At 44.4% G+C, this 24,881-nt stretch overlaps 1 protein-coding gene across 1 annotated transcript in view; it reads right to left on the bottom strand.

The window, feature by feature from the left end:
• The window catches only part of LOC143298679 (heat shock protein 75 kDa, mitochondrial-like), a 97,024-nt gene that overhangs the window by 14,963 nt on the left and 57,180 nt on the right, over window positions 1-24,881 (bottom strand). The window contains exons 12-17 of the mRNA XM_076611564.1: window positions 23,738-23,885; window positions 23,176-23,303; window positions 22,195-22,385; window positions 20,292-20,377; window positions 18,778-18,923; window positions 14,235-14,307 (exon numbers count right to left, since the gene is read on the bottom strand). Of these exons, the coding sequence (XP_076467679.1) occupies window positions 14,235-14,307; window positions 18,778-18,923; window positions 20,292-20,377; window positions 22,195-22,385; window positions 23,176-23,303; window positions 23,738-23,885 (772 nt within the window). The remainder of the gene's footprint in view (window positions 1-14,234; window positions 14,308-18,777; window positions 18,924-20,291; window positions 20,378-22,194; window positions 22,386-23,175; window positions 23,304-23,737; window positions 23,886-24,881) is intronic.

Raw genomic sequence — 24,881 nt, 5'->3', positions numbered from 1 at the left:
CTCACTGTCAACAGCACACGAAACATCCGAGCACACTCATCGACATGAACAAGGAAAAGTATTTAATGGAGGGAATCGTTGCCATAATGTAAAGTCCAATTGAACTTAAAATCAAATTAATTATAAAATTGTTTCATCGGGGAAGTAAAAAAACAACAACAACAAAAAACAAAACAAAACCTTCGCAACGGGGAAAAACCAGGAACCGTACATGTATCCGGACTGCTCGCGCCGTGTATATCCTGCAAGTATAGTTTTCCGACTTTGTATTGCATTGTGTTGTGCATACACTAATATCTCAGTGTCTAGTGTCTATGTGTGGTGTTACTTTTTGTGAAACAAATTTCCCTGGGTGAAATTCGCGTTGCCCTCCTGTATTATAATAATTTTAGTCTGGCCAACAGCAAAGTGAGAGCTTTATTATCAATGATTTCTTCATTGCAATGGGAAATCACTTCGAGCTTAGTCTTTTGTGAAGACTATGACGACTATGACTCTCAAACTGGGAGGCAAAATTGCACTGGCTCTTAGTGCTGCAGTTTGGGGGCTAGCTGGCCTTTGGGAACCATCCCAACGCCGACTGTCCTAAAACCCTCTTGGCCGAGAGAGTGGGGATGTAACTTGGACACTCTCCAATATAACCAAATTCTAGCCCGGTTAGTAGGGACAGCAGTTACCTCCTCTGCTGTTCTGATGGTCATTGTCGAAAACGACCGACTATCGTCATCATAATAATTATAGAAAGTCATGTCAACGCTGACGACCAAAGACTGCACAGTCATTCTAGGAAGCATTCAACCGCGGCAGTCCTGATTAAACTGGGGTGTTGTCCTTTCAAAAAGTGGATGTCATCCGACGACGTGTTTTCATTGAGTAAAACGGTACAAACCCCAATAATCACTGAATGACTTGTACGTTGTGGGCGTTTTTGAAAGGGGGGTCAGTGAATGTGGTTTCTCATCGACAGCTTGTTTTGTCAGCCAGCCACAGCTGTGCTGCAGCCAGTGAGTCACCTTGCTGTCGTTCACGTTTACGATAGATATGCAGGACCAGTCGCCATTGAAACTGCTAAGCGTGTCTTATCATTCTACTCAAAACGTAACGTCTTGTGTAATTCCACTGCGTAATGTTTAAAATGTGTTTCTTGTTTATGAATAAAATCGATGCCCAAGCAATAGAGGAGAAGTATTGTGGTGACAAAAAATTCGGACAATAACAAGTCACTATGAATACATAGATATATGGTTCACACACTGTGCAGCCTTCTCATGACACAGCGGCCGAATTGAAACATGCGTTCACTGTGTTTTTGTTTTGTTTGTTTGTTTGTTTTTGTTTTCCACCACTTCTGGCCCCACTACCAGTCGCGGGGAGAGCCTGAACAGTGGCTAACTAAACGACTGGTTTGGTGGTGATGTTTTAACACTCGTCACCAGGTTGCGGTGGAGGAGGTGGAGTGGTATCATTCTGTGACAAACTTTCACGCTTTCGTTGTATGTATGTGTGTGTGTGTGGCTGGGATGGGGGTGGGGGTGGAGGTGGCTGCAGGTCTGAGTGTGTGTCTGTGTGAGGTGTGGATGAAGCGCAAGGTGTTAATGATAATGTGTGACACTGGGGAAGATGCTGATCAAGCCCTCTCCCTCTATGTGATCAACAAAGTGACACACTTGGTGTGGACGAAGGGAAAGTTGTTTATGATAGTGTGTGACACTGGGGTCGATGCTGATAAAGAACCTTCGCCCTCTATGTGATCAATATAGTGACACACTTGGTGTGGACGAAGGGAAATTTGTTTATGATAGTGTGTGACAACGGGGTCTGACACTGGGGTTGATGCTGATACAGAACCTCTCCCTCTAAGTGATCAACAAAGTGACTAGAGACTAAGAGAGAGAGACAGACAGGCAGACACTTTCTACGCCTGGGCATCCGGAAGCTTCTACAGAAAAGTCAAACCCACAAGACAAATACGTCCGGGTGAATGCATGCATAATTGCACGCTTGTGCTTGGTGAATGGTGTTTTCTTTCTTTATCTTATTTTTTTTCAAGAGGGGTATAAACACCCTCCACCTTTACCCCACGTTCCCCTTCACACACACACACACACACACACACAAACACACACACACAATAAGATTCGTACATGCACGCGTGCTGTATCTTTCAACACCAGCCACGTACACTTGCCTGAATACATAGTCACACGGAATGGGGTGGAAGAAAGTAGAGGCGGGCGTGAGAGATATATCAGAAGTTTCACAATATGTCTGTCTGTGTAATATACTACGCATATATGTGCATTTCAAGTACGCGTGTCATCAAGGAAGACGGAGTTGAGGTCCGTTTTGATCATTACTTCCGCGAGCAATTTTGCGCGCGTGTATGTACGTATGTGAACTCGAGAGACAGGTAGAGACGGATAGTGGTGGGAAGAGAGAGAGAGAGAGAGAGAGAGAGAGAGAGAGAGAGAGAGAGAGAGACAGAGAGACAGAGACAGAGAGGTGGGGAAAGAAGAAGAAGAAGAAGAAAGACTTCAGAAATCATATATGACGTGTGAGCTCCCTGTCTTTCTCTAGCTTCCTCGGCGCGCGCGTGTGCGTTGTATATGTGTGTGTGTGTGTGTGTGTGTGTGTGTGTGTGCGCGCGCGCGCGCACACACACACACACACACACACAAACACACAATCAATAATATAACATGACAATGTATCAATAAAAAAAAGAATGACAATAATGATGATGATAATTATTTTTATAATACGTTTTAAAACCAACTAACACTGACAAGAGCACTTCTCCCTTCTGACGATGTACAACATCTGTCGTCCGCCTGTCTGACATGTCAGTATTGAAAGCAACAGGTGTCACACACACACACACACACACACACACACACACACGCACAGAGAGAGAGAGGGAGAGAGAGAGAGACGCACATGATGCTCACACACTCAAACAAGTACACTTACTTACGTAGAAGACAGAATGAACGAAATAGGTCAGACTGAGTGGGGGGAGGGAGAATGGCAAAATTTTGTGAATTGTGAATGTGGTTTAAGTTGGTTACAATGCTTAAAAGGTGATCAAATCTGGTACAACAAAATGTTAAGTTCAATAATCACGAAATAAAACAATAATAATAATGAATAAAACCGAACAGATGAACTAAAAATAGTAAATTGATGAGTTGCTTCCCTTCTTCCAAAAGGAAATGTTTTACTTCCCTTGATGAATTGACGTCATCATTCAGAAGCCAGTTTACGCTCGGCTGACTCTGTGTGTGTGTGTGTGTGTGTGTGTGTGCCTTGTTGTACACCTGTTGTTACACCTTTATGGTGGTGTGCGCAGATGTCCACACAAAATCTACAAATAGTTTTAAAAAAATCCCCCCCCCCAAAAAAAAAAAAAAAAATCTTTCTCTTCCCTTCTCTGCCCCTCACACCCGTGAAGAGACAAAATGCCACTTTAAAAAAAAAAAAAAAAAAAAAAAAAAAAGGTGCCAGTGATCACGTATTATTCTTTGTAGTGATATCTGTATGCTTGCCAAGTGTCATGTTCAGAATGAATCCCCGACCAAATGCAGCACTGATGGGTTTTAAAACAGACCCATACCTGTCCACATTTCTATGGATCAATCGCAGGTTTTTTTTTTATGGGTCATAACCGCTCCATTTGAAACACCATAATTCATCACTGACATTATGGACTGATGACAAAGTGCATGTGTGTTCGTGTGGATGTCTGTGGATGAGACTGTGAGTGCATGCGTGTGTGGCGCACCCGAAAGCGCAAGCATGTATATATATATATATATATTTTTTTTTTTTTTTTTTTTCTGACGGGCGCAATAGCCGAGTGGTTTAAGCGTAGGGCTTTCAATCAGTGGGTCCCGGGTTCGAATCACGGTAACGGCGCCTGGTGGGTAACGGTTGGAGATTTTTCCGATTTCCCAGGTCAACATATGTGCAGCCCTGCTAGTGCCTGAACCCCCTTCGTGTGTATACGCAAGCAGAAGATCAAATACGCACGTTAAAGATCCTGTAACCCATGTCAGTCTTCGGTGGGTTATGTAGACACGAAAATACCCAGCATGCTTGAACCACGACAGAGTCATCGGCAAGTCGATGTTGGTCGTGTAACGGAAAGAAGAAGAGAAAGAAGAATAATTACACCTGTAATACTCCTCGAGGTCTTTTCTTAGATAACAACTATATACACAAGCGAAAATCTTCTTTATCAACGTTAAAGTCATGAAGTTCATCGAGATTGATCACTGCTTGTTATCTTCAATGAAAACAGCATGTTGTTGGGTTGTTATACGTATTGCTTTAACAACCCGCGGGCCAAGGAAATCATGGACAGTAAATTGACAAAAAGAACATGAACATGGAACGGTTTGAAACATGATCATGGCAGGTATTAGGAGTGCCATCAGATCCAGACTTTTATTCTGAGTCCGCATCACCGTGACTTCTTCTACCCTGGTGACCGGCAAGGTTAAGAGACTTGAGACGGAATACTGACACTCTGAATTATTATCAGTGCCAACCCAAAGTACACGCGTGCGGAAAACCCGACAGCTCGCGCTAAACAGTTTCTTCACTTCTGATCGAAGCAAGGTGGCAGTGTCGTTGGAGGAAGGGGGTGGGGTTTGGGGTGGTACGAGAAACTAAGAGGTGACCAAGCAGGCGTTGCAGCCTATTTTTACCCCGCTCTGTTTTTAACCCCGGGATTAAATCCGGGTGTTAGGAGTGGGGGGTAGGGGGGAGGGGGGGTTAAAATTCAACCAGTTATAACTGACCCCCTAGATCAGTGGATTTCACCCCCACCCCACCCTTTCGTCATGGATATGGGGGTCATTCTACAGTAGTTTGAAATGACCCTTGGGGGTAAATTGGGGGTAGATTTGCCCCGGTTCCATTACATACTATGACTGTATAACTCCCCCCCCCCCCGCGTTTGCTTTCCGTTAAATTGTGAAGTGGAAGGGGCGTGGGAGTCAGAATAGGCTATATATAGCCAAGAACGACCCCCCTCCTTTTTTCTCAACTGCTTGATTAAACTCGTAGAATGGAGAGGGTCGGGTGGCCCTACATACACTGGTCGGGGGGAGGGGGGGGGGGTCGATCTTGACCAGCTACAAATTACAACGGGGTTCACTCGAGACTATCCAGCCCAGAAATACCCCGGGGGTAAAATCCAGGAAGGGAGGGGTTAACCGTTGAGGCTTAGTTTACACACAGGTTCAGAAGAGTTTGGACCATGGTTATCTGCCTCGTGCCGTTCCTCTGTTGGGGGCCAGTGATATAACATGCTTGTGTGTGGAAGCCTGACTCCCCCATCCCTCCCCCCCCCCACGGCCCCCCCCCCCACCTCCTTCCCCCCCACACACCGACCCCCCACCCCGCACTGCCTACCCAACACTCTTCTCTGACAATCATTCACTTCCACTACGCTTTCCATTAAAACAGTAACTGCTCAAGGCATACTACGTATGGTAAGAAATGTACATGGTTACACAAGAAAAAATTCTCTGTCGGTCTTTCTATCGCTTTCTCTTTCTCTGAGAACCTCCTCCTTCCTCTCTATCAATGTGCTCGCTGTCAGCGTACATGTGTTTTGTGTTCACAAGTGTGAATTTTTTTTTTTACGATGTTGTGTGTGTGTGTGTGTGTGTGTGCGTGCGTGCGTGCGTGCGTGTGTGTGTGTGTGTGCGCGTGCGCGCGTGCGTGTGCGTGTGTGTGCGTGTGTGTACCAGCGTGTACTTGCGTCTCTGTATGCATGTACAGGATTATGCAAGTACCTGAAGACAGTGTGTGTGTGTGCTCGCACGCATGCGTGTGTATATCTGTGTACATACATATCAATGTAAGCACGTATGGGCAGTATAGTACGTCTATGTATGTGTGCACAGACATGCGTTTATCTAAGCGCATACAGGCAGTGAGAGGGTGCGCGCCCGCACTGAGTAGTAATGCCAACAGAACGTAAGTGCACAGATGATAGATAACCAATGTTTGAGTGACTGTTTTAACTCACTATACTGCCCCTCCCTCTCCATATCTCTCTGTTGCCATAAGCCACCCCACCCCCCACCCCCACCTCGACAACTGCATGGCAGCATCTGTGAGCGAGGAGTTTTGTGAACCACTGCAGGCCCACACTACATATCCGCGAAAGAATGTTGCGCGCGTGCTTGTGTGTGTGTGTGTGTGTGTTTGTGTGTGTGTGTCGCGCGCTTTCATGTGACACCTCACATATATCTGCGCCCGAAATGGTCAGATGCTGCATGTGACAATCAGTTCCCGTTCCACCCTCTCTCTCTCTCTCACTCACACACACACAGCTTATTCTCTTCATGTGCTTTTCAGCAAAACTTTCTCAGTCTTGGATTTCTTATCACCAAACTATCTGGACATGCAGACAGTGAAGAAATACACACGGAGGACCTTGCTGATACAGGCTTCCATGTTTCGGTCTCACCGAAACCCACACTTCTCTATCTCTGTCTTTTTTGCAATTCGATCTCTCTCTCTCTCTCTCTCTCTCTCTCTCATACACACACACACGCGCGCGCGCGCAACACACACATAAAAACAACAATTTTCCTCCTGATTTCTCTCATATATTCCATTGCGGTATCTATCCCTACATACCTAATTAAGCATGTACATGTATATGAACACACTGACACACACGCGTGCGCACGCGCACGCACACACACAACACACACATAAAACAAGTTTTCTTCCTGATTTCTCTCATATACCCAAGTATCTATCCCTACATACTAAATTAAGCTTGCACACATGTATGATTACACACACACACACACACACACACACACACGTGTGCACACACACAAGCATGCGCACACGCAACACACACATAAATACAACAGTTCTCCTCCTGATTTCTCTCATACATCCCAGTATCTATCCCTACATACTTAATTAAGCATGCACATGTATATGAACACACACACACACACACACACAACACACACACACACACACACGCTCACTCACTGGCGCACATGTCCTAACCAAAACAGTATTTTACTGAAACGTTTGAACAATGGAACGCAATATATATGTATAAAAAAGATAGCACTCTTTCTCTTTTTAGTTTATCTTGCCTCTTTTGTTGGTGATAATACAAAGTCATTCTGGATATCTATTATCACACACAATGAAACACACACACACACACACACACACACACACACACCACGTACATACACATTCATACCACACCACACAGCCAGCACACAATCACATGAGCACAAGACGTTTTAATCTTATCTGCCAAAGTTAGACTGCTAACTCTGTTTATGTGCCTCTCTGTGACACATCTGTGTCCCTCTGTGACGTACACACACACACACACACTAAAGCAAACATAATGCTTTCAACAGATCTGTTGAAGTTCAGCAGTCCAATCTTTATCACTTGTAATCATACAAAATCAGGTCACCTGCTGAAACATCTAAACCTTCCTTCTCTTCATCAAACAAGGGATGAATTACCCCAGTCCCACAATATCCCTTCTGTCTTTGCCACCAGTGCGGAAAATTTTCTAAATGCTACGGTGTGCAGGTGCTCTCTCTCTTGTGCGCATGCGTGTATGCTATTTGTGTGTGTGTGAGTGTGTGTGTGTGTGCACTGTGCGCTTATCATCATCATCATTACTATTAACATTTACATTCTTCTTCTTCTTAATATTACTATTATTATTATTATTATATTCTCATTATCATTATTATCATCATTATCATTATTTGTGTGTGTGTTTGTGTTCCTGTATGCTTTTGTGGTTTGTGTCTGACATGTCACTGTAAAGTACTTTGAAATGTTTGTTTGTTTTTGTTTGTTTTTTTTGTTTTTTTAAGGGGTATGAACATGAATCACATTTGGAAAAGCATACTATGGATGACACAATATCTCACATAAAAATAAATAAACAAACAACAACAACAGCAAATAAGACACCTCAGTATCTACTGAGCCACATGTTTAGCTAATTAAGAAATGAATGTGTGAATATTCAAATATGTACTTCACAGGCCTATTATCTTCAAAAACTGTCCACTGAAAATATAGTGTTATGACAATACAGTCTCTCTTCCATTAAATGCTTTATAAAGATATGAAGCTAAATTTCTTATATTTTGTTCTTTTTTCGAGGCCAGTAACAATGTTAGTCTAAAATCCCTGGGGTCATTGAAATATTTTGACGGAATAAGACTGTGTCTCAAATCATTAAGGGCAGGGCAACACAGAACAAAATGGACTTCATTTTCCAAAGCAGATTTACACAGGGGACACTGCATTTCATATTTGTCGATTATTTTTTATCTTGACTGATGTACAAATAAATTGGGTAAACCAAACCTGAATCTTGTCAATATATACCTTACAAATCTATTCAAGCCCATTGATAAGTGTAATTCAACTTCACATGACGTCTTAAATTTCCTATAATGTATGATACTTTGAAATGTTTGAAAGTGCTCCAAGGGAAACAAGTCAGCTGTGAATCAGCACAAACATGGTGGAAAACAGGACTGGAAGCAGAGAGACAGGGATGGGAGGAAAGGGAAAGGGAGGGGACACACACACACACACACACACACACACACACACACACACTAAAGCAAACATAATGCTTTCAACAGATCTGCTGAAGTTCAGCAGTCCAATCTTTATCACATGTAATCATACAAAATCAGGTCACCTGCTGACACATCTAAACCTTCCTTCTCTGCATCAAACAAGGGATGAATTACCCCAGTCCCACAATATCCCTTCTGTCTTTGCCACCAGTGCGGAAAATTTTCTAAATGCTACGGTGTGCAGGTGCTCTCTCTCTTGTGCGCATGCGTGTATGCTATTTGTGTGTGTGTGAGTGTGTGTGTGTGTGCACTGTGCGCTTATCATCATCATTATTATTAACATTTACATTCTTCTTCTTCTTAATATTACTATTATCATTATTATTATTATATTATTATTATCATTATTATTATTATTATCATTATTATCATCATTATCATTATTTGTGTGTGTGTTTGTGTTCCTGTATGCTTTTGTGGTTTGTGTCTGACATGTCACTGTAAGGTACTTTGAACTGTTTGAAAGTGCTCCATAAACGTACTTTCAATATCATCACCATCAATAATATTAGTAGTAGTAATATTAGTGTCCCACAACAGAAATCCCTTATTAATCTTTTCAAGCCATGCTGTTGGGCTCGCACTGTCCACTATGCCAATGAACAAAGGGAAACAAGTCAGCTGTGAATCAGCACAAACATGGTGGAAAACAGGACTGGGAGCAGAGAGACAGGGATGGGAGGAAAGGGAAAGGGAGGGGACACACACACACACACACGCACACACACACACTAAAGCAAACATAATGCTTTCAACAGATCTGCTGAAGTTCAGCAGTCCAATCTTTATCACTTGTAATCATACAAAATCAGGTCACCTGCTGACACATCTAAACCTTCCTTCTCTGCATCAAACAAGGGATGAATTACCCCAGTCCCACAATATCCCTTCTGTCTTTGCCACCAGTGCGGAACATTTTTTAAATGCTACGGTGTGCGGGTGCTCTCTCTCTTGTGCGCGTGCGTGTATGCTATTTGTGTGTGTGTGTGAGTGTGTGTGTGTGTGTGCACTGTGCGCTTATCATCATCATCATCATTACTATTAACATTTACATTCTTCTTCTTCTTAATATTACTATTATCATTATTATTATTATATTCTCATTATCATTATTATTATTATTATCATTATTATCATCATTATCATTATTTGTGTGTGTGTTTGTGTTCCTGTATGCTTTTGTGGTTTGTGTCTGACATGTCACTGTAAAGTACTTTGAAATGTTTGAAAGTGCTCCATAAACGTACTTTCAATATCATCACCATCAATAATATTAGTAGTAGTAATATTAGTATCCCACAACAGAAATCCCTTATTAATCTTTTCAAGCCATGCTGTTGGGCTCACACTGTCCACTATGCCAATGAACAAAGGGAAACAAATCAGCTGTGAATCAGCACAAACATGGTGGAAAACAGGACTGGGAGCAGAGAGACGGGGATGGGAGGAAAGGGAAAGGGAGGGGAGACACACACACACACACACACACACACACACACACACACACACACAGAGGAGAATCTATACACACATTCACATCCATCAATTAGGCATACCAAAAAAGAGAGAGAGATAGGGAGAGAGAGAAGACAAACCATGAGATAAAGGAACAGACAAATAAAGAAACATCAACTGATCAAGACAGATAGGACACAGGCAATTCAGACACACATGCTGTGAAAAATTATTCAGTCAATAAAATCCATGCCTTAAGAATAGGTAAGGCAAGAGAGAGAGAGTGAGAAAGAGGTTGACAGACACGAATGTAGTTCCAGACAATAATAAAACAAAAGAACCCCCCCAAAAACCAAAGCAAAACATTATTTCAACACTATAAGAGGTGGAGGGGTGAAGCCGAGGTAAAGAAGACAAACTGACAGACAGACAGAGATACAGAAAGGCAGGCAAAGATACAGTACAGAGAGGCAGGGACAGAGAGACAGAGAAAGAGGCAGGCAAAGATACAGTACAGAGAGGCAGTGACAGAGAGACAGAGAAAGAGGCAGGCAAAGATGCAGTACAGAGGCAGTGACAGAGAGACAGAGAAAGAGGCAGGCAAAGATACAGTACAGAGAGGCAGTGACACAGAGACAGAGAAAGAGGCAGGCAAAGATACAGTACAGAGAGGCAGTGACAGAGAGACAGAGAAAGAGGCAGGCAAAGATACAGTACAGAGAGGCAGTGACAGAGAGACAGAGAAAGAGGCAGGCAAAGATGCAGAGGCCTGTACATCTGTCACCATGGCAATATATCTTTAGGTGTGTGCATCTGTCTAGTGTGTTTACATGTCTGTGCTTCTATCAGTGTGCCTGTCAAATATGTCTATAGGTGTGTGCATCTGTCGAGAGTGTCCATAGCTGTGTGTGTCCATCAAATGTGTTGAGTGTGTGCATCTATCAGTGAGTCTGTCATATGCCTTTTGGGTGTGTTCCTGTATGCTTATGTGGTTTGTGTCTGACATGTCACTGTAAGGTTCTTTGAACTGTTTGAAAGTGCTCCATAAACGTACTTTCAATATCATCACCATCAATAATATTAGTAGTAGTAATATTAGTGTCCCACAACAGAAATCCCTTATTAATCTTTTCAAGCCATGCTGTTGGGCTCGCACTGTCCACTATGCCAATGAACAAAGGGAAACAAGTCAGCTGTGAATCAGCACAAACATGGTGGAAAACAGGACTGGGAGCAGAGAGACGGGGATGGGAGGAAAGGGAAAGGGAGGGGGGACACACACACACACACACACACACACACACACACACACACACACACAGAAGAATCTATATACACATTCACATCCATCAATTAGGCATACCAAAAAAGAAAGAGAGATAGGGAGAGAGAGAAGACAAACCATGAGATAAAGGAACAGACAAATAAAGAAACATCAACTGATCAAGACAGACAGGACACAGGCAATTCAGACAAACATGCTGTGCAAAATTATTCAGTCAATAAAATCCATGCCTTAAGAATAGGTAAGGCAAGAGAGAGAGAGTGAGGAAGAGGTTGACAGACACGAATGTAGTTCCAGACAATAATAAAACAAAAGAACCCAAACAACAAACCAAAGCAAAACATTATTTCAACACTATGAGAGTTGGAGGGGTGAAGCCGAGGTAAAGAAGACAAACTGACAGACAGACAGAGATACAGAAAGGCAGGCAAAGATACAGTACAGAGAGGCAGGGACAGAGAGACAGAGAAAGAGGTAGGCAAAGATGCAGTACAGAGAGACAGGGACAGAGAGACAGAGAAAGAGGTAGGCAAAGATGCAGTACAGAGAGACAGGGACAGAGAGACAGAGAAAGAGGTAGGCAAAGATACAGTACAGAGAGACAGGGACAGAGAGACAGAGAAAGAGGCAGGCAAAGATACAGTACAGAGAGGCAGTGACAGAGAGACAGAGAAAGAGGCAGGCAAAGATACAGTACAGAGAGGCAGGGACAGAGAGACAGAGAAAGAGGCAGGCAAAGATACAGTACAGAGAGGCAGGGACAGAGAGACAGAGAAAGAGGCAGGCAAAGATACAGTACAGAGAGGCAGTGACAAAGAGACAGAGAAAGAGACAGGCAAAGATACAGTACAGAGGCAGTGACAGAGAGACAGAGAAAGAGGCATGCAAAGATACAGTACAGAGAGGCAGTGACAGAGAGACAGAGAAAGAGGCAGGCAAAGATACAGTACAGAGAGACAGGGACAGAGAGACAGAGAAAGAGGCAGGCAAAGATACAGTACAGAGAGGCAGTGACACAGAGACAGAGAAAGAGGCAGGCAATGATACAGTACAGAGAGACAGGGACAGAGAGACAGAGAAAGAGGCAGGCAAAGATACAGTACAGAGGCAGTGACAGAGAGACAGAGAAAGAGGCAGGCAAAGATACAGTAGAGAGAGGCAGTGACAAAGAGACAGAGAAAGAGGCAGGCAAAGATACAGTACAGAGGCAGTGACACAGAGACAGAGAAAGAGGCAGGCAATGATACAGTACAGAGAGGCAGTGACACAGAGACAGAGAAAGAGGCAGGCAATGATACAGTAGAGAGAGGCAGTGACAGAGAGACAGAGAAAGAGGCAGGCAATGATACAGTAGAGAGAGGCAGTGACAGAGAGACAGAGAAAGAGGCAGGCAAAGATACAGTACAGAGAGACAGGGACAGAGAGACAGAGAAAGAGGCAGGCAAAGATACAGTACAGAGAGACAGGGACAGAGAGACAGAGAAAGAGGCAGGCAAAGATACAGTACAGAGAGGCAGTGACAAAGAGACAGAGAAAGAGACAGGCAAAGATACAGTACAGAGGCAGTGACAGAGAGACAGAGAAAGAGGCATGCAAAGATACAGTACAGAGAGGCAGTGACAGAGGAAGGGAGGAAGATGGCAGAATGGTTAAGACGCTCAGCTGCCAATACAGAGAGTCCGTGAGGGTGTGGGTTCGAATCCCGCTCTCGCCCTTTCTCCTAAGTTTGACTGGAAAATCAAACTGAGCGTCTAGTCTTTCGGATGAGACGATAAACCGAGGTCCCGTGTGCAGCACGCACTTGGCGCACTGAAAAAGAACCCATGGCAACGAGAGTGTTGTCCTCTGGCGAAATTACGTAAAATGAAATCCACTTTCATAGGTACACAAATATGTAAGCATGCACTCAAGGCCTGACTAAGCGCGTTGGGTTATGCTGCTGGTCAGGCATCTGCTCAACAGATGTGGTGTAGCGTGTATGGATTTGTCCGAACGCAGTGACGCCTCCTTGAGAAAGTGAAACTGAAACTGAGTGACAGAGAGACAGAGAAAGAGGCAGGCAAAGACACAGTACAGACGCAGTGACAGAGAGACAGAGAAAGAGGCAGGCAAAGATACAGTAGAGAGAGGCAGTGACAGAGAGACAGAGAAAGAGGCAGGCAAAGATACAGTACAGAGAGACAGTGACAGAGAGACAGAGAAAGAGGCAGGCAAAGATACAGTAGAGAGAGGCAGTGACAGAGAGACAGAGAAAGAGGCAGGCAAAGATACAGTACAGAGAGACAGTGACAGAGAGACAGAGAAAGAGGCAGGCAAAGATACAGTACAGAGGCAGGGACAGAGAGACAGAGAAAGAGGCAGGCAAAGATGCAGAGGCCTGTACATCTGTCACCATGGCAATATATCTTTAGGTGTGTGCATCTGTCTAGTGTGTTCACATGTCTGTGCTTTTATCAGTGTGCCTGTCAAATATGTCTATAGGTGTGTGCATCTGTCAAGTGTGTCCATAGGTGTGTGTGTGTGTCCATAGGTGTGTGTGTCCATAGGTGTGTGTGTGTGTGTCCATAGGTGTGTGTGTTCATAGGTGTGTGTGTGTGTCCATAGGTGTGTGTGTGTGTCCATAGGTGTGTGTGTGTGTGTCCATAGCTGTGTGCGTCCATCAAATGTGTTAAGTGCGTGCATCTATCAGTGTGTCTGTCATATGCCTTTTGGTGTGTGCATCTGTCAAGGGTGTCTACAGGTGTGTGCGACTGTCAAATAATGTATCTGTGGGTGTGGGTGTCTGTCAGTGTGCATGGCATGCACACAGACGGACTCACCTGTTCTGCCAGCAGCATGGCGAGAGGAGCATCAGTCTTGGACAGTGCACTCAGCTTCTTCACCAGGGAATGGCTGCAGCAATACACACAAACACAATTATCATTCAGGCAACATTCATAAACGCAATATTTATAGAAAAAGAGCACAAAATGGTTCAATGGTTCAACTGCACCGGTGTAAAGAAAAAAACAAAACCACAAGAAACTGTTATGATATTCAAACACATGTACACTCTCTCTCTCTCTCACACATATGTATGTATGTATACAGACAGACAGATATAGAGGTATAGAGATACAGATAATAATGATAATAATGATATTTATACAGTGCTGAAACTTGTGCAGAGACAAATCAAAGCACTCGCATCAGTCATTCACACGCATTCATAACTCTAACTCTCTCCCAACAACGGAATGCGTGAGCATTCCTACGTAAAATGTATTCGGTTTCAGACAACAGAATGGAATAGCATTTTCAAAAAATAAAAATCCATCATGTGCTGTACATGTGATTTTGTGAATAGCCAAGCAGAGTGTGCTATTCTGGATCACTCCACAACCGAACAGTATGACTGGCCAGCCTGTCATGTGTGGCCTATCTCACACATACGCTGACAAAGTCACTGACCGGTCATCTGCTCACATGCCAGCCTGTTAGCAAAGCGGATTCTTCTCAAAATGTTGTGGAGCGAACATGGCAGCAACGGCAACGTTTTAGTGTTGCCGAAGTACTTGAAATGCTACAAACTGAAGGGACAGACACTGAAGAGGTGGATGATGATGAAGAAGAAAGCGAATTAAGTGCAGAAAGCGAGCATGGGTATGGTGATTCGGGGTGAAAATTGGCATTATTTTCTACATAATGGCAAAACTAAAAATAAGATGAGAAATTTGATTTTTTTTTTTTTTAATATGTAATAGCCAAACACGTAATAAACCAGTTCTGAAAGTTTCATTTTCTTACTCTGTATTTTCTATTTTTTGTAATTTTTTTCCAAACCCTTACAAATGGGCCGTCTGCAGGGAAAAGCAATGGAGAAAACTCATCGTCCCGAGTGAGCAAAAACTGGGGAAAATGAAGACAAGGAAGAGACAGGGAAGGGAGGCTATCTTGAGAGGAGGTGAGTTTTAAGGCCAGACAAGAAAGCTGAGTGCGGAGATCTGACGAAGCGAAGGAGGAAGTTCATTCCAATTGCAAGGTCCAGAGACAGAGAAAGAATGGCAGCCAACAGTGGAGTGTTTGAATCTGGGTATGCATAAACAGAGTAGATCCGATGCTGATCGTAGAGAGCGAGGAAGTGTAGAAGTGAAAGCAGCCACAGAGATATGCAGGGGCAGATTTTTAAATGCATTTATAACACTGATCTTGTACTTTATGTATAATATGCATCCATTTATGAACAAAAATATGTACACAATACATATGTTCCTGTTACTCTCATGACCTCACTTGTATTTATTTTACCTTATGCTTTTTGTGTGTTTATTTGCAAGTGTATATGTATGTGAGTCTGTGTGAATTGAGTGTGGATGTGGTGTTTGTGTGCATGTGTGTGTGTGTGTGTATGTGTGCGTGTGTGTGAGAGAGATAAAATGCGTGCATATGTGTGTTTGCTCATGTGTGCATGCATGCATATGTGTGTTTGCTTATGTGTGCATGTGGATCTGCGTGTGTGCCTGTCTGTGTGTTAGAGAAACAGAGGCAACTAAACGCCTCTATTGAATTTGCTGAACTAAAAACTCAACAAACATGAAATACTTTACAGGTACACAAACACACACACACACACACACACACACACACACACACACACACACACACACACACACACACACTGGCTAACCGGTTACTAATCAACAACATGGCATCTCGTTATCACACAGCTGCGTCTGACAGCATGGCTGAGGGAACTATTCCTGTCACTGCAGCAGTACCACTGACTGCTGTTCATCCAGCTGACACTGACAGGCCACACACATTGACTGACTGGCTGATCATCAATGGCACTGCACCAGTGTACTATATGTTTGTGTGACAACCACAGCTGCTGGCAGAGTGACTGTCTTGCTCGCATACACACACACAAATGCACACACACACACATACACACACACACACACACCCATATACACATACACAGACTTATACACTCCACACACATACACTTTCTTACATACACCCCCAAAAACACAAACATTATTACACCCCTGCCCCCCCACCCTGCCCCACCCCCGTCCACACACACAAAAGTGTACAGTCACACATACACACACGTAAACACACACTGTTTCTCACTCACTCACACCCTGGGGTTAAGCTCCAGTAAAGGCTGCAGCAGCATAAGCTGATTCATGACTTTCAGGCTTGGAGAAACCATAGCAAAACATCCAACCCCCCCCCCCCCCTCCCACACACATGACAACACATGGATGAGTCCCCACTCCCCCCACCCCCACTCCCCCATTCCCCCCCCCCCAATCCCCCCACCTGGGGTTCAGCTCCAGTGTAGGCTGCAGCAGCGTAAGCTGAATCAAACTTTCCAGCTTGGACAACCCATAACAAAACATCCAACCCTCCACACACACAGGGCAAAATACAGATTGAGTCCCCCCTCCCCCGTCCCCTCCCCCCACCACCACCTTTCCCCTCACCTGGAGTTCAGTTTCAGTGTAGGCAGCAGCTTAAGTTAATCATTATTTGCTAGCTTGGACAAACCATAACAAACCACCCACTCCTCAACACACATGACAAAACATGGATTGAGTCCCCCCCTCCCCCATCCCCTCCCCCCACCAACACCTTTCCCCTCACCTGGAGTTCAGTTTCAGTGTAGGCAGCAGCTTAAGTTAATCATTATTTGCTAGCTTGGACAAACCATAACAAACCACCCACTCCTCAACACACATGACAAAAGCAGCAAACGTTGAATGATGACTTTCAGGCTTGGAGAAACCATAGCAAAACATCCAACCCGCCCCAACCCCCCAAACACACACACAACACATGGATGAGTCCCCACTCCCCCCACCCCCATTTCCCCCCCCCCACCTCCCTCCCCCCACCTGGGGTTCAGCTCCAGTGTAGGCTGCAGCAGCGTAAGCTGAATCAAACTTTCCAGCTTGGACAACCCATAACAAAACATCCAACCCTCCACACACACAGAGCAAAACACGGACTGAGACCCCCCTCCCCCACCCCCTCCCCCACCCCCCTCCCCCCACCACCACCTTTCCCCTCACCTGGAGTTCAGGTTCAGTGTAGGCAGCAGCTTAAGTTGAATCATAATTTTCTAGCTTGGACAAACCATAACAAAACACCCACTCCTCAACACACATGACAAAAAATGGATTGAGTCCCCCCTCCCCTGTCCCCTCCCCCCACCACCACCTTTCCCCTCACCTGGGGTTCAGATCCAGAGTAGGCAGCAGCTTAAGTTGAATCATTATTTGCTAGCTTGGACAAACCATAACAAAACACCCACTCCTCAACACACATGACAAAAGCAGCAAACGTTGAATGATGACTTTCAGGCTTGGAGAAACCATAGCAAAACATCCAACCCGCCCCCCCCCCTCCCCACACACACACACACACAACACATGGATGAGTCCCCACTCCCCCCCCCCAGCCCCCCCCCCTCCTTCCCCCCACCTGGGGTTCAGCTCCAGGGTAGGCTGCAGCAGCGTAAGCTGAATCAAACTTTCCAGCTTGGACAACCCATAACAAAACATCCAACCCTCCACACACACAGCAAAATACAGATTAAGTCCCTCCTCCCCTGTCCCCTCCCCCAACCACCACCACCTTTCCCCTCACCTGGGGTTCAGTTTCAGAGTAGGCAGCAGCTTAAGTTGAATCATAATTTTCTAGCTTGGACAAACCATAACAAAACACCCACTCCTCAACACACATGACAAAAGCAGCAAACGTTGAATGACGACTTTCAGGCTTGGAGAAACCATAGCAAAACATCCAACCCGCCCCCCCCCACACACACACACAACACATGGATGAGTCCCCACTCCCCCCACCCCCACTCCCTCCCCACCCCCTCCTCCCCCCACCTGGGGTTCAGCTCCAGTGTAGGCTGCAGCAGCGTAAGCTGAATCAAACTTTCCAGCTTGGACAACCTATAACAAAACATCCAACCCTCCACACACACAGAGCAAAACACGGACTGAGACCCCCCTCCCCCACCCCCTCCCCCCACCACCACCTTTCCCCTCACCTGGAGTTCAGTTCCAGAGTAGGCAGCAGCTTAAGTTGAATCATTATTTCCTAGCTTGGACAAACCATAACAAAACACCCACTCCTCAACACACATGACAAAACATGGATTGAGTCCCCCCCTCCCCTGTCCCGTACCCCAGCTTCCCTTCCCCATCATCTGGGACTCAGTTCCAGTAAAGGCTGCTGCAGCATAAGTTGAATCATGACTTTCAGGCTGGGCGAAACCATGAGCAAAACATCCAACCCTCCACAAACACAACAACACACGGATCGAGTTCCCCCCCTCGCCCCCTTCCCCTCCCCCCTCACTTGGGGTTCAGTTCCAGTGTGGGCTGCAGCAGCCTCAGCCGCTCGTCCTGACTCTTGTCGGCCAGGGTGGTGCGCAGGAAGTGCCGGGCGGCCCCCATCTCCTGCACCGTCACCACGCACGGGTGGCTCTCCAGGCGCTTGGTGATCTGGTGACAGCAACATATTGAGAGTCAAGACCGGTCTACTTTTCTCCGTACACAGGTACAGAGATTCACTGTTGAACGTGTACAATGAAGTGTAAATAAGAGTAAGCTGAATAAGTTACAAATATGGTAATATATGCGTTAAAATCTAATCGCACACATGCAGTAAATTATGAGTATGATAACATATATATATTGAAATACAATAGCGCATGCACATGAACACAGGCACAAAAAAATCCATAAATACTACACTACTTATGCATACATTTCACTCTGGTCAATGCTCAATGAACTTGATTTATGAACAAACTTGATCTGTATATCGTGTGTAACATGTCCACACTTGTTGTGTATTCATAAAAACAACCTGCACACCAACACACATACAAGAAAAAAACAACAATAACAACAGCAATCAAATGCCTGCAGAGCAGGCAACACACAGACAGACGCAAACACACACATACACACACATGCAAACACACACACACTCAGAAGAGGGAAGAGGTTAGGGGGATGCCAGCTGAGGGTTGGGGGTGGGGGTGAGGGGACTTCCAGTCCTAGAGTTCTGCTTTCAAATCCTGCCTACATGTGATGGGTTAAGAGTAGAGATTTTTCTTATCCTCCAGGTCAGCATATCTACTGACCTGCTAGTGCCTGAACCGCCTTCGTAGTCATTCACAAGCTGAACATCAAATATGCATGCTAGAGATTCCACAATGCATGTCAGTTTGGGGATGGTTACAGAAAAATTAACATTTGTAGGAGTGACGTTTTTGATTTGTTTTTCTGAGCCGTTTTAGTGGCATTACCCCCATACCACTCACCCCAAGTCCCCCATACACACCCACACCCAGGTTCATCTACCACAGTCCCAGCATCAGCAGTCAACAGAGAACTATTGATTTTAGGTCGCCAAGAGGACACACACAAGAGGAGATCCCGCACTGCTGCTGAGTCACTTTATCAGCATTCAGTAGTGCCTGTTCTGATTTAACATACTTCGGACACCACCTACTGATGACAATAACAGCATAGTTGCAGAGCCAGACTGAGTAGAGAGAGCCACCACATCCCTCCTACTATGCAGTGACTGAATTTTGTAATACTGAAAAGTTTGCGGCCAGGATACAGAAGCTGCAACCACGATGCGTGTCTCCATAACAAATCAAAAAGAAACAACAGATTTTTTTTGTTGTTTAATCACCAAAATGCACATACAGAAATCCAAATGATATGGAAATTCTACTCGCCACCCATGCCACAGGTAGATATTGGTGAACACGGGAATTGCAGCCCACCAAGAACAGTTAAAAAAACCCAAAAAACACCACCACCACCACCAACAACAACAAACTAATGTCCCACCTTGATGTTGTGGACTTTGTTGAGCAGCACCCCCTTCACCCAGTCCTTCAGCTGGTCTGCATCCTCCTTGCTCAGGCTGTCGGTATCTGCACACAGCACACCTCACGTGACACACAGCACACGTCACAGTACACAGCACATAATATTTACAGAGCACACATCACAACACACATCAAATGATACAAAGCACAAATCACAGCACACATCACATTATATACAGCACAAATCACAGCACACAGCACATGGTATTACAGAGCACATGTCACAGCACACAGCACATGGTATTACAGAGCACACCTCACAGCACACAGCACATGGTATTACAGAGCACATGTCACAGCACACATTACATGATGCAAAGCACATGTGACAGCGCACAGCAAATGAAACAAAGTGCACATCACAGCACACATTATAGATATGACACAGTACACATCACAACACACATCGCATGATACAAAGCACACATCACAACACACACCACATGATATTACACAGCACTCATCACAGCATTCATCGCATGATATTACACAGCCCACATCACAACACACATCACATGATATACAGCACACCTCACAACACACATCACATATTACACAGCCCACATCACAACACACATCACATGATATACAGCACACCTCACAACACACATCACATAATATTACACAGCGCACATCACAACACACATCACATGATATATAGCGCACATCACAATACACATCACATGATATACAGCACACATCAAAACACACATCATAGGATACACAGCACACGCCAAGTGACACACAGCACACATCACATCACACGTCACAGGATACACAGCACGTCACAGCACAACTTACGTGATAAAAAGCACACATCACAACACACATCACATGATATACAGCACACATCACAACACACATCATAGGATACACAGCACGCGTCAAGTGACACACAGCACACATCACATCACATGTCATAGGATACACAGCACGTCACAGCACAACTTACATGATAAAAAGCACACATCACAACACACATCACATGATATTACAAAGCACACATCACAACACACATCACATGACATACAGCACACATCACATATTACACAAGACACGTCGCAACACACATCACATGATACACAGCACACGTCACAACACACATCACATGATACACAGCATACGTCGCAACACCTCATCACTGTGTTTCCTGGTGGTTTGTTACACACACAGGTGTCCTCCTCCCTTCACTGTTCTTGGATGGCATAGAGCCATAGTACTATCAAGGTGGGTGTAGATGCTACACCCCAATGTAACTAATCAACTTACTGGAATTGATTTCTTTTTTCCAGATGAAAATGACCAAACAAATCCCCCCAAATAATAAGAAATTATCAAACAAACTGTTCCATGATTCATACAGTTACTTTGACCCTATCAGTGGAGACCATTTCAGGAAAAAAAAGGATGCTGCTGATATAAAGAAATAAAGTCAAATTAATGTGTTGGCAATTAAATGTTACAACAGAGCTAAAACTTCAAGGCATGCAAAGTTGCCTACACAGTAACGCTGGTAGGACAGAAAGACTTAAAGAGTCTTGATCTCTCTTTCTGGGTATGACTACACAGCTGGGCCAGCAGCAAAGTGAGTGCTGTATGATCAATGGTATCTCCACTGCAATGGGAATTTATCTACAGCCTAGTCTTTTGTGAAAGACTATGACTCTCTAACAAGGAGGCAAGACCGCACCACCTCTAAGTTATCCAGCCTTGGGGGTTAGTTTGCCTTTGGGGACCATCCCCAACAGCAACTGTCTCACAGTCCTCCTCACAAAGAGAGTCAGGGTTGTAACTTGCAACTTTGGCAGACACTCTCCACTATAATCAAATTCTAGCCCAGACAGAACATCTCCTTCCCTGACCTGAGCTGTCCACAGTGTCGGTGTCCTCTTTGTCGTCGTACAGCTCGTTCTCGATGGAGCGCAGGTTCTTGCGGTCGTACTGGGCCAGGTTCATCAGGACCAGCTCATCGTAGGCCTCATACAGGAACAGCACCTCAATGTCCTTCTTCTTCAGCGCCTCAAAGTAAGGCGACGTCTCTGCCAAATGGCGGCTGGAACACGTTGATAAGAATATGATAAAAATCCTGTCGTAAATGTTCCACAAATCTACTATGTGATGTCTCCGCCAAATGGTGGCTGGAATAGGTTTGATAAAAATATGAAAAAAAATCTCCTCATAAATGTTCCTAAAAAACTACTAGGTGATGTCTCCGCCAAGTGGTGACTGGAATAGGTTTGATAAAAATATGAAAAAAAAATCCTGTTGTAAATGTTCCACAAAACTAAGAAATACCAGCATGCAGCCCATTCAGCTCAGCCGTCATTCGGCTCTACCCAGGTAGGCAGCCTGTTGTGTAAATGACCCCGAGTTTGTAAAACGCTTAGAGCTTGGTCTCCGACCGAGGATAGGCACTATATAAGTATCCATATCAAAGAAAAGGAAAAGGCCAAAAACTAAGACAGTGACAGAAACACAGACATTTCCTGAAGGTAGGAATGCTGTTTATGCTAAAAGAGCCCCACACATTCCCACAAGGGTATCCTCAATCAGTCATTGACCAAAAGCTGACACTCTTGTACAAAATTTCATAAAAATTGTCCACCGCATTTTGTTTACTCTTGTTGACAGACAAAGAAACTGGCGTGAAAACATGACCTCCTGGGCCGAGGAGGTAACAACAACATTTTCACTCACTGGACAACCAAGGGGAGGTAACAGATATTTTCTCCAGTAACACAACCAGCTGGACCTAGAAAAGCATCTACACTGATTTCCCTGTCTAAACTCTTCTTGAAAAAAAGAAAAAAAAAGAAAAACAAAAAAAAAAAACTCCCACAGACCTGGGGGCAGACAAGAAGTAGATGTTACGTTCCCCTGCCTTCATCCTGCTGGCGTAGTCGTCCAGACTGATTCTCTCCCCTGGCTCTGCCTTGGACGACTCAAACCGCAGCAGCTTGGCTATGGCCTCCTGTAATGTACACAAGTGAACAGTAATGAAAAAAAGGACAAAAAAGAAAAAGAAAAAAAAGAAAAAGTACAGCCTCTGTGTGTTTTGATCAAAGTATAAACAAATCTTATACTGTCTGGAAAATCACTCAGTCAAATGTACATGCTTACACGCCGACATCGACACCAACACACACACACACACACATACACACAGACACACTTGCTTCTTCTTCTTCTTGTCCCTCAGCCCTAAAGAGTCATCTGAACGCTATACAGAAGAAGTGTTCATGCAGCATGTCTTGGGGCAATTCAGTTCTGGTGGAGCCCATCCCTCTCCAGATCAGATTTTCTTGTTGGGTTCACTCCTTTCATACAACAGGCAGTACCTGGTTACCAGTAGCAAACACACAAACCAATATTCAGCGCAAAACACCAAGAATGTCTCCATCTCACCCTTTGATCTTGCTCTGTGGTGGTGACGATTCCCTCTCTGAAGAAGAGTCCGTAGTCGTCATAAAAGGCCATGTACTTCTCAGAGTCCTTCTTTGCTTGATCCGCAAAGAACTTCAGCACTCGGTTGGTCAGAACCATACGCAGTTTTCTGAAAAATCGCACCATCTTTTCGTTTGTTTGCTTTTTGTGGTCTCTGTTGGAGAACATTTCCCATTCTTTTCTTTTGTTAACTGCTTTGTACATGGCTTTCTTCATTGACCCCCCCCCCCAGCCCCCCACCCCCACTCCCGCCTCCTCCCCCCATCCCTCAAAGAGAAAGAGAAAGATACAAAAACAAATAGATAAAAATATATTTTAAAAAACCTTCATGCACAATCCTGTCTGCAAAATACACCTTTCTATGATGGCTATGTTTCACTGGAGATAACAAGATCATTACATTTTGACAAAAATATAACTTCAAAATTATGAACACTTGTATGAATTAAATAATATGGGCAGACAAAAAAAAAAAAAAAAAAAAAAAAAATCATTCGTGCAATGCTGTTCATCACATATAATCCTCTCGGAAATAATTATGATATAGAAACTGAAGATGAAATGACAGAAGACAAGTACAAGACACACAAAAGACACACAAACACACAACTGGACATATATGATCATGACAAACACTATATGTGAACATGATTATGTCAGCTGATAAACACACACAAAATAAATAAAGAAGAAAGAAAGGAGAGAGAGAGAGTCAGAAAGAGAGACAGACAGACAGACAGAGAGACATGCAGCCAGAGATAAGCACAGACTGAATGATGGAAAGAACCAAAAATGAAACAGGACAGCAGGACAATGGTAAAAGTGGGCAGAGGAAGGGAGAGGAGGGGTAGAGGCTGTAGACTGAAGAGAGATCAAACAAGAGGAAGACGTCATGACAGAGGGAGAGGAAAGGTGGGGGCTGTAGACTGAAAAGAGATCAAACAAGAGGAAGACATCATGACAGAGGGAGAGGAAAGGTGGGGGCTGTAGACTGAAAAGAGATCAAACAAGAGGAAGACACCGTGACAGAGGGAGAGGAAAGGTGGGGGCTGTAGACTGAAGAGAGATCAAACAAGAGGAAGACACTGTGACAGAGGGAGAGGAA

The sequence above is a fragment of the Babylonia areolata genome, chromosome 24 (assembly GCF_041734735.1).
Source record: "Babylonia areolata isolate BAREFJ2019XMU chromosome 24, ASM4173473v1, whole genome shotgun sequence".
Classification (NCBI taxonomy): domain Eukaryota; kingdom Metazoa; phylum Mollusca; class Gastropoda; order Neogastropoda; family Buccinidae; genus Babylonia; species Babylonia areolata.
This window is presented reverse-complemented; position numbering and strand designations above follow the sequence as displayed.